The sequence below is a fragment of the Xenia sp. Carnegie-2017 genome, unplaced genomic scaffold (genome assembly GCF_021976095.1).
Source record: "Xenia sp. Carnegie-2017 unplaced genomic scaffold, XeniaSp_v1 HiC_scaffold_14, whole genome shotgun sequence".
In the NCBI taxonomy this organism is placed as follows: Eukaryota; Metazoa; Cnidaria; class Anthozoa; order Malacalcyonacea; family Xeniidae; genus Xenia; species Xenia sp. Carnegie-2017.
This window is the reverse complement of record NW_025813447.1, coordinates 5,571,941-5,583,162: the sequence shown is the minus strand read 5'-3', so window position 1 is coordinate 5,583,162 and position 11,222 is coordinate 5,571,941. Positions and strand designations below refer to the sequence as shown.

General features: G+C 33.3%; 1 protein-coding gene across 3 annotated transcripts in view; it reads right to left on the bottom strand.

Moving 5' to 3' along the window:
• Positions 1-584: 584 nt before the first annotated feature.
• LOC124435410 (dynein axonemal intermediate chain 7-like) overlaps positions 585-11,222 on the bottom strand; it is an 87,819-nt gene continuing 77,181 nt past the window's right edge. For 2 of the 3 annotated variants that reach the window (XM_046985346.1, XM_046985348.1), the window contains 4 exons: positions 8,832-8,903; positions 8,413-8,562; positions 7,630-7,731; positions 585-987 (listed from right to left, as the gene is read on the bottom strand). In XM_046985346.1, coding sequence (XP_046841302.1) covers positions 850-987; positions 7,630-7,731; positions 8,413-8,562; positions 8,832-8,903 — 462 coding nt within the window. In that variant the 3' untranslated portion in view covers positions 585-849. Of the gene's footprint in view, positions 988-3,450; positions 3,779-7,629; positions 7,732-8,412; positions 8,563-8,831; positions 8,904-11,222 lie in introns of those variants that run through there. The other variant, XM_046985347.1, reaches the window with a different exon arrangement.

The window sequence follows — 11,222 nt, the reverse complement described above, 5'->3', positions numbered from 1 at the left end:
GGGTAAAATGTCCGGCACACGAGGATGGTTTAGTCAAAAACCGAGAGCGCAGCCTAAGGTAGTTTTACTAAACCTCTTGAGGCTTAAAGGAGCATTTAAACACTCATATCTCTTAAAGCACGGATTTACTTTGTAATAAACATGGTTGCGGAGGGAATAATCAGTGCATTGGACAGTAACTATTAAATTTTGAGCTCACTTACTTTAATATTGACAACCATTTATGTTGCTTGAAGCGGACATTGTTCATCGTCAGTGATGGACTAGAAAAATTCATCTAGCTATTTAATGGTGAATTCTGTTTTTAAATTGGTTCATGGAACCTGTGAATGAATTGCTTGGCAAATATATATTGTAGTTTAATTATTGCTGAAATTATTGATGGTTCATTACTGGTTTTCCCAAGTAAGTGACAGGAAAGTTTGTGACGTGAGGGAAAGACGATTTCTGTTACCACTCAACAACATAAATTGTGAGGCACTAAGGAAAATACGTCAGTAAACGTCCCGGTGATAACAAAAGATCGCGAGGCAACCATGTTATTAGCTACTGAAATAAAAGAGGTGGAGACACCTTCACTCTAGTTGTGTTGCTAATTGAAACAAATTAATGATTGCAAACATATATCAATTACGTCGACTTAGCAAACTATCATACATGGATTAAAATTTACCCATGCTGACTACCATGCATCGTAAGAAAATTACTTATACTTGTGCTAAGCGTCCACTTCTAAGCAAATGTAGCCAATGTTAACTCTCCATGGAATCCATTGACAAGAAAATTATAAAGAATCGTTGAAACAGCAAAAATTGCCAGATTAAACAAAAAAAACAGTAAAAAAATTCCTTAAGAATACGTCAGAACTTTGGTGGCACTCAAAAGTTGTAAAACGCTATTGAAGAACTTAAATGAAGTGTCGCGGACTTTTGTAATGGATGATCTGGAAGCACCATCTAGCACCATGTGATACAAGTCTGCATGAAGCTATATAAAAAGAAATTACACAAAATATGCTCAAACTTCAAGCTTTCTTGCACAAAGTCATGAAAGTGCAAAAGTACTTAAATTTTATTTACTACATTTAAAGCAATAGAGAGGTCAGCCCAATACTTCAGTACTGCGTTGACCTCTTACACTATATACATCAGTCATTGGGCTGACCCTTTAAAGGCTTGACTAACACCTTCTTACTTTCTTCAAATATGAAATCTAGATGTTAATCGTGTGAACAATATTTCGGTAGCATTACACAATTAAAACTTTACAAAATATAAAACAAAAATATATTTTTTAGTTTAATAGAACACCACATGATATTGCAGTATTGCTTTACACCAGACTTCCCCGTCATCGAATGGTGCTTAGTACAAGCTAAATGATTTTACATAGGAAGATATATTTTTTTCCCTTTATGAACAGTAAGGGAACTCGATAAAGAATACTAAAACAGAAATCTTATGCATACAAAACGAGTCATATTGAATAAATCAAGTGAAAGTTTTTGTTTTAATCCTATTTTAACACTTCATAGAATTACATCGGTGGTAACTGATAATTTGACGACAAATATTTTAAGAGCAGTAGAGATTAGTGGCCAAAGTAGTGCAAGTTGCTCATATTAATTTACTTTTATTATGACTTATTGAAAATGGTAGTAAAGGTTTCAAATACCCTATACGAATTGGTCAATTAAGTTGTCCTGGGCAGACTTCGACATTTCCTATTTCTTACCAAATATTAATTAATTAGCTATTTCAACCTTTCAATGAAACTTGGTTATAATTTTATTCGGTCGAAATAACAATTTAAAATGCTTGCAACTGTTTCTTTTGGCCATTTTAAAGTGTGATGTTCATGTTGATAATAATACCTAGTTCACACGAGCAACTTTTATTTGACAATTTTTATGTGAAAATTATTAATCGGTCGGGTATATGAGCAAAATTGGGCAATTTTTATGGCAATGGAGATTGTCCAAAAGCTAGCGTGTTAGCAACAAATTTTACATATTGAAAATTGTAGGTATACATGAAACGTGAATAAATGGGACAAAAATTTGCAAAATTGCGAATTTGAACTCCAGCAGTGAGACATGAAATGATAGAGTTAGTTTGCTTGATAGCGTTGCTTCGTTGCTGCTAGAAACAGTCTATGAAAAGTCTTTGGAACACTAAAGAGCGATGAATACAAAAACAGAAACATAAAAAAATCGCAATATGCAGAAGTGCTAAAGGAGGTAAAAGACGAAATGCCAAATCTTCATCTAGCTAGCATAAAAGGTACGCTGCATTGTCGCTTTGTGAACGTAAATTAATTTAATGTTATTATTAGCCAAAATACAGAGTATAAGAACGTTTTAGTGGAAGGAATTAAGAATATAAAACTAATGGCTTCTATCTAAAAAGTATATTTGCCAAATCAAAAAGGCATTGTCATTTTACATTGATTCACAGTCTTTAAAGTTGTGCTATTGGATTATAAAAACTTTCACTTTATTGAACTAACTAAAAATAATCTATATAGACAATGCAACAGGTTATTTTTTGATTATAAACATTATACAAAATATATACAAAATATTAGTGTGATAAAATGAAGTTCCTGTTTGTTTTGTTCCATGTATTTCTAAGGGATATGAGATAACACTGTTCCGAAAAGTTAAACTCAAAAGTTTTGAATATATATTACAAAATTTAGGGGTCTTCGTAATTTGTGCAAAATTCTAGTTGCTCATTGCACACTGAAAATCAACAGCACCTTCTTCAGAAAAAAGTTTTTTAAATCATCCCTCACATCTTTTGCTTGTAACGTATACCAATGTGTCCTAGGACATAGCTGTAGGACAGAAACCTCATCATTGTTGGTACTTTCATTCTTCCATAATCCAGGAATAAAATTACCAAACTCTCATTCTGTATCCATTGAGCCAAGTGGTAAGTAGCACTTGTCAATCTTCACAATGAAAAAAATGTGTCATGCAATGCAAGCTCTGACTACTTCCACGGCATTGTCAACATTGAGTTCAAGGGTTCCAAGAAGCAATTGAAACTTGGTACATAGCAAACCAAAAGCGTTCTCCACAATGGGTCGAGCCGTTAAAAGGGGATAGTTAAATATTTACTCATCCCCTATCTCTGAATTATGAGGAAATGGTTTTATCAAATTAATTTGCACAGCAAAGGCTTCGTCATCAAAAAGTTAGAAAGGAAAAGGACTTGTTCTCCCTTCGAGGTTCGCTGGTTAAGGAAAGTCACTGGATTTACACAATTTCTTTAAGCCACTCTCTTTAAAAAATTCCACCATCTGACTGGCTTTCAGGAGAGCAAAGGTCAAATGCAAGAAAGTTTGCATTTGCATCAGCAATGACTGACAAGTCAATGCCGACTTGCTTCTTGTAGTTAAAATACTCTGACCCAGAGTGTGGAGGAGCACACATGTTAATTGTTTCCCATCTATGGCGCAAACAACATGTGGAAATCGCCATCTTGATCGAAACTCGTGTGCAATTTTTTCCAATTGTTGAGCAGAGCTTGGTGGGTGTAAATACTTATCTTTAAAGAAGACTTCACAGACTTTAGGTATGATAGTCGAAATGGAAGAAACTGACACTTGGAAGCTATACATGATATCTATGTACGAACAACTAGATGCTAAGAATCGTATTGTGATGTATAAACGGTCATGGACAGATACGTCGTCGCTCATGTTTGTATTTTTCTTCTGAATTATATGCTGTAATTTCACACAAATTTCATCAAACTGACGGGAATCCATACTAGAATAATTTGAAATTATGAAATTAAGCTAAATGAAAACTTAAATAACAGACATTGACAATTTTAGTTCTTTTAAAAATTACATACCAAAAAAGTTCTAAAATTTGTAGTCACCGTCAACACGTATTGAGCAGGTATTATAAATTACTTGACAGTTAAGTGATAATAGATAAAAATTGAAAGGTAGGAAGAGAGTTAATGATGAAATGGGATTAAAGAGATAAAGAGGGGTTGGAGGAGTTAAGGCCGTAGTTGATAAAGGCTAACTGCCCAGAACGCTAAGTGTGTGATTGACCTTGGAGGAAGATAACAGAATTTTTAAGTCAGTAGCAGGATCACTGGCGGTTTTTAAATAAAGAATACAATGGATTGATTGGGCTTAAAGATAGCTTTTCTATAAAAGGAAAGATCCAAATATTACAAATACTCCGGTGTGCGAATGACAGACACTTTTTAAACACCAATCTCAGAAACTTTGGTTTTAATAAGAATAAAAAACGGAGTGCATGTTAATGATCGAAGGAAAAATGAAATGTTAAAATGAAATTCTCGTGACAGTATTAAGATATTGTAATATTTCCACATTTTTTAAGAAGCAGCAGCATCATATTATCTCCAGTTTGTTTCAAAGCAATGATGGTCGACCATGTACCATCTCAATTTTCTGGCATTATAAAGCCAAGAAGACAAACTTGTTAAGATGAAATATCGTTGCCAGTCGTCCTGCCCCTTTGATAAACTTTCCATCGAATCAAAGGTATGTAAAACGAATAAAAACGCAAAATGTGAGATTTTGTAATACAAAAGTATAGTAAAACGGGACCAATACCCCCTACGAAGGTCGTAAGCAAATGAACCAACGTTCGTACTATATTTTATACATGGATGCGTTATCCAGTGTAATATACATATCACTGGCGAAGAAGACGCAAAATTGAAAATCGACGTCCAAGCAAGAACGAAAGTATTGTGGCAAAATTTTGCCATTATCTATTACTTTTGTGATTGTGTTTACTTTGATAGGCATATGTTTTGTTGTTATTACTGCAGAAAGCTTGGGAGAAAAAGCAACTGCAGCAAAAGAAAAAACGATATCTACAAAGTCATTAGTAAAAATTATATTCTATAAAACTACATTTTATGATGGAATGTTAATGTCGAATTTTAATGCATTTACCATAATGTGGAATAATATATGTGTTGTGGTATTATGTATCATGCAGTAGCCTTTACTCATGCCTTCTGCTACCTATTTATAGCATACAATCTAACTGTAAAGACCCCAGTTTGGGAGGCTTAGTTCTGAATAGATCACCTCATTCCAAATTTCTCAAAGAATAATTACTTCTTCCTTTATATCAAGTTGCAATACTGTATGATATTTTTCTAGTAGAATGTCTTGGACACCTTCAAAAGATATCATACTTTGCCATGAAATACTCACTGAAAACTCATAAAGTGAAAAGAAAAAATCAACTCAGAGAAGTGCCATTTGAGAAAAAATCGCAGAAAAATTGAATGAATGTGACGAGTATGACTTTAATGTCGACAAAAGCCGTTTTAATAAAACGTAGAAAAAGGAAAATAAGAGCAGAAGAAAAAGCTTCTTTTATCAACCCAGATCCATCAGAGCTAGAACTAGCTCTTGATGAGATCATGTCACTAGAAGAGAAAGCCGGTGAAGAGTTGGCGGAAGTCAGTCAAAGGAAGAGGGAACAAAGAAACAAGGAAAAATTTATAGCGACAGACATAAGAAAAAAAGCTAAGAAAAAGCTAGATGAAAGCAGAAACGCCAAAGGGACGTAACAACAAAAAAGACGCGACGAAGTGGTAAGGATGCATTGGATATTTTTTATAAAAAGATGACAAAGATACACAACAGAAAAAGGAAGAGCTCAAGCTTAAGAAATCTCGGCAAGATCTGGAAAAACAAAAAGTCGATCCTTGCCCGCTGTGCAAAAACAAATCACAACAACAAGAATCTCAAATAGCGCAGCATGAATAGCAAAGGCAATTCATGAAAATGCAAATAAATTGTCATAATTTAAAGGTGTTCATGGAAAAGCTGTTTCAGAAGTAGGTATTTCAGGACTTGGAACAAGCTTTTACAAGTTAAAATTATTATTGTTACTATTATAGTTTCTGTTTTGTAAATTTGTTAAAATCAATGATACGATAAGGTACTTGTGTTAAAGAAAAGTTTTGTAATTTTTACGCGATGAATATACTAATCATTCTAAGTATTCATCGAGTTTTCGTGGCTGTAAATCAAAAAAATTTCGAGGTGGTATTTCTATGTATACACGTTAAGAAATTTCTTATGATGAACCATGCAACATACATCTTTCCTATTAACTAGAAGCAATTTCTAAATAATTTTTTAATGTCAGAAAACTGAAAATAGTTTTTGACATCTCCAAATAACCACTCAACTGGTGTCGTGAAATGTTCTCATTCAGGGGCGGATCTAGGATTTTTCAAACATCAGTCATAAAACGTCCGAGGCGCTCCGCACCTGGGGGGGTCTGAGGCATTCTCCCCTGAGAAATTTTGAATTTCAGAGCCTTGAAAATGCCATTTTCAGCGTTTTAGAGCAATACAAAATGTATTTTGTGGGCATCGTTTTTGCGTAAAAACAACACATTTTGCTTACGTGTTTTTCAAAAAAAAATGGAGTGAACAATACTTGAATGTTTTGCCAAATATTTAGGCTCATTATCATGCCAAATATATGGCTCATTAGCATGTCTAGGAACGTAAAATTTATTTTACAATAATGCTATTCAAAAAACAGATACAGTCTTTAAAAATTTCTACCAAGTTGTCAGGCATAGACCCCCCTAGAGACCCCCGTTGAAACCTCTATGATATGAGTTAAGTTGGAAATTTGGTACAACAAGTGACAGTTAATAGATATAGAAAAGCTCAGACTTCAAGCCATGCAAGTTTATTGTAACCCGTTACCCATCTCCACATCAGTGCCAGTTTGATATCATGCATAGCTCAGCCACAGGTTTTCTAACCATGGGGATCATGTCAGAATACCGACATGGGTAGGAAAATCTTTTTGAAAATATGCACATGCCATTCATTCAGTCGCAAGAAGTCTCCTGCGTATACGTAAATACTGGGGGCATGCTTAGTGCCTGACGCAGCATTGGTAAATCGTCTTTCTCCACACGAAAATCAGCAACACAGTCATATTTATCTTTGGTTTCGAATGAAAACTTATAATAAGCTTTGTCGGAGAAGGCAAATTGTTGAATGTGTAAGCATCGTACATTATGATACCATTACCATAGCCAAGCATTAATGCACCTCGTATATTTTTGAAAGAAGCCATTATCAAAACAGCAATATTGAACACGCACGTAATGTAAACAGTGAACTCCATTTCCTTAACACTTAATAGCACGCCAACGCAAACGGTTTTCCGGATGCGTAACGTCCACATTGTACATTCTTAACACATTATTAGTTCCCATATAATGTCAATAAATATGATCTTAAGTATCCATAATGCATTGCTTCGTCTAAAAGGTCTAATGATACAACAATTTTGAAAAAAATGTCTCGATCTAGTCTACTGTGAACTTTGCACCAAAATGAGCTACACATTCAACACCACCATATATTATTGAAAATGATAACTTAAAAAGTCGTCTTTTATTCGCATTTTTTTTTACAAACAAATAAAAGAAAAACAATCTTAACTGTGACAGGACGGCAATTTTATGCAGACATTTACCCGCACAGTGTGCGCCATGTTTGGTTTATAAAACGTTTAGTTAATAAAACATTACAAAGCAATCAAAAACGCAGTAAAAGGTTTAAGAAGTATGCGAGTTACCTTAGTATTTTCAGCCACATCATCGGTGAACATTTCATCATACTCATTTAATTTTAGTTTACAGCAGTTTTCAGTTTTTGCCATGTAGATAGACCAGTCATCCTAAAGACAAACCACACAACATGGTGGAATACGACTGCAAACTGTATTCTCACTTTATGGACGCAAGAACAACGCAAAGTTTGTAATGTTTTTCAACATGCCAAATAAAAAGCGCTTCAAGAATGATTTATATCCAGCGATTACTTTGTCAAGCTGATTGGTTTTCGGAGGTGTTGTAATTGGATTTATAACATAAACCAATGCCTACTAAATCGTAGTTAACAAAGTTACCAAACCGTCCATAACCTTACCAGGAATAAGGCATGCATTTGTTTCGGTAAAGCTCATCAATGTTTTCACATGAAAGAACAAAATACTAGCTATATTGCTTGTTTCACAGACGTTAGTTCTCTACTAAAGAATCTGTCCATTTCTAGGAAGAAAAGTAGCTTCCGTTAAATGAGCATTTATTTCATAAGCGCACTTTCAAAGGGTTGTCACATAAAATCGACGTTTCACACTGTCATACAATCGAAAGTCACAGTGAAAAAAAAAGATTCCGTGTTCTAAAATAAAGCAAAACTGATTCCTAACCATAACAATAACTTAAACTCTTAATTTTTGAGTGCTAGGTTGTGGCCAATGAATTGCATCAAAATTATTTGTGGATATTGCCTCGTAGAATATGAAAACATAACCTCTGAAGCTACTTTTCATTAATAAAATAATCTGCTTGCTTACGTCCAAGGGCTGCTTGTTTGTTTCTTGTTCTACGGCTTGTACAATAATCCTTTCTGTACCACTAACTGTGTTCCAGCGACTCCAACAATAAGAAAATGCGGAGGCTGTCAGGGACATTTGCTCGTACAAGTTTTTTTCTAACACCAAATTCTTTAAAGTAAAAAAATCAAATAGAAACAAATTAAGAAAAATTTGGAGAGATTTGGAGAGTGATTGTTGCTCTGTCGGATAAAGAATCAGCTATTAAGGGATGCTGAAGGAGTATATATTATAAAAAAAAATCTTTCGCTTGTAGGCATTCGCTTGTTGACATGTTGTAGTTAATGGGAAATACCTCTTAAACAATTGAAATGAGTTTTGAATCTGCCTCAATAGGTCATCAATCTTAATTCTCATATGGAGCCACAAGATTTATTTACCTTGACATTTACACTAACGTACTTTTCCGCATCTACAGCTGGAAATACGTTTACTCCTGCACACTTCAAATTCTGAAGAAATAGAAAGACGTACATGAGACTAAATTTAGAAAAAAAAAACAAACAACAGAAGTGGAAAAAGCGTAAAAGTGTATGAAAAGAAATAGCATCTTTTCCGTCGACTGTGCAAGGTCGGTTGATCTCGGTAAGACTTTGTAAAATTCTTTGTTTTACATCGTCTTATATCAATATAACGATGTGATAATTTGGCATGTCAACCGAAAATATTCCTGCTTATTTCCTAGCAAAACAATAAAAATAGCAAATGATTTGAACATCCATTTTATATTACGACTGTTTTAAATGATTCATTTGTTGTTGTAAAGAAAACTATTCGAATTTAATATGCAAGTAATTAAGCAGGTATTATAAATTACTTGACAGTTAAGTGATAATAGATAAAAATTGAAAGGTAGGAAGAGAGTTAATGATGAAATGGGATTAAAGAGATAAAGAGGGGTTGGAGGAGTTAAGGCCGTAGTTGATAAAGGCTAACTGCCCAGAACGCTAAGTGTGTGATTGACCTTGGAGGAAGATAACAGAATTTTTAAGTCAGTAGCAGGATCACTGGCGGTTTTTAAATAAAGAATACAATGGATTGATTGGGCTTAAAGATAGCTTTTCTATAAAAGGAAAGATCCAAATATTACAAATACTCCGGTGTGCGAATGACAGACACTTTTTAAACACCAATCTCAGAAACTTTGGTTTTAATAAGAATAAAAAACGGAGTGCATGTTAATGATCGAAGGAAAAATGAAATGTTAAAGTAATGATGGAGGGAGGGGTGGATGCTCTTTTTTTGTCTAAAAATAAATGAAAAACAACATCAAATGTTTGGAAGAGAAAGCTTTGACGAATAAAGTATAAATAATGAGAAAATTTGTATGTTAGTAGTGTACAGATATGAGAAGAAAAAATCGTCGATTTCCAGTCTAGACAAGCTCAAAATGCACCAATTAGAGCTATTATTAATAAAAAATAATTTAGCGTTAATAAAATATATTTTATCATCATTCTCGATTACAGAATTGAAACAAAAGTTCAAGCATTATTGTTTAAATTTCGAGAGAAAACACGAGATTTAAAAATGAGAAACTGATATCAGCAGAAAATTTAACAAAAAACATGCAGTGCTTATTTCTAAAGAAATTAATAACAATATTAATAAAACAATTAATAATAAAAGTGTGACACTTAAAAGATTACTGAGAATAGTTCTCTCACTACATTACTTCTAAAGAAGAAAGCAAGATTCATTAAATTAGTAAAAATATATAAGATATTTGAATAAAATATTTGAATTATATTAAATGCGCATTAGTGATAGTGCTTCTACGAAATTATGATAAAACTTGATGAAAGTTATTTGAAAATTTTCCACAATAAACGTCGTCATTAACAGATTAAACCTTTTTACCACATATATAGTAACTCAAAATCGATTAAACGTTTTAAAGTAATGAAGTTCTCAAATACAATACAAGAAGACACGTTTTTCTGCTTAAGGATAAGGAAAGAGAAAAGTGAAGCCTTTGTCCTCAGCTTGTTTCCTTTAGTAAGTACAATGCATAGCTCCATGTCGTTTTATAATCGATTTGTAATCTATCAATGGAAATTGTTTTAAGCTGAGCTAACACTCTGTTGCAATATGTATAGCAGTTGCAGTTTCTACCTAATTAGTTCTATTACTCGAGGTTTCGTAATCAAGAAAAGACTCATGAGTGTAAGAATATGAATAGTGGTCATAATTTCTTTTCTAATAATTTATGTAATTACTGTACTGTAGTATATTGCACAGAGCAGAATAATGCCTTTTATAGCTACAGTGTGGCTTATGCAGTAACCTTGTGCTTTTTTTGCTAAAGAATCTTACAAAGAAATTGAAATCGGACTTTTTATGAAATACACTTATAGCACATGGTGAAATCTATAGCTATTTGGTTATGAGGCCTATTTCACATACTTCTTTGATATTTTTACAAATATTTCCTCAAAGTTTCAATTAAAATGCCCAGTTCATATATAAACAGCTGTTGTAAAAAATGGAAGAAACAATATCCTTAATTTGTAAGGATTGGCTGGGGTTTTTTTGTGAAAGGTTTTCTGTTTTTTTTGACGCATAATTGAGAATAAAAAATTGGCATTCGAAAGTATTATAGTGAATGTCAAAATGAATGTTCTTGTGAGAAAGGATAACGCATGTGCAAAAGTGCAAAAGGTATATAAAAGTACAAAAAAAGCAATCTAACAACTCAACGCTTACGAAGAAAATAATAAACTGTTTACAAAAATGTAAAAGATGACATGTGCACGTAAAACAAGTGGTGT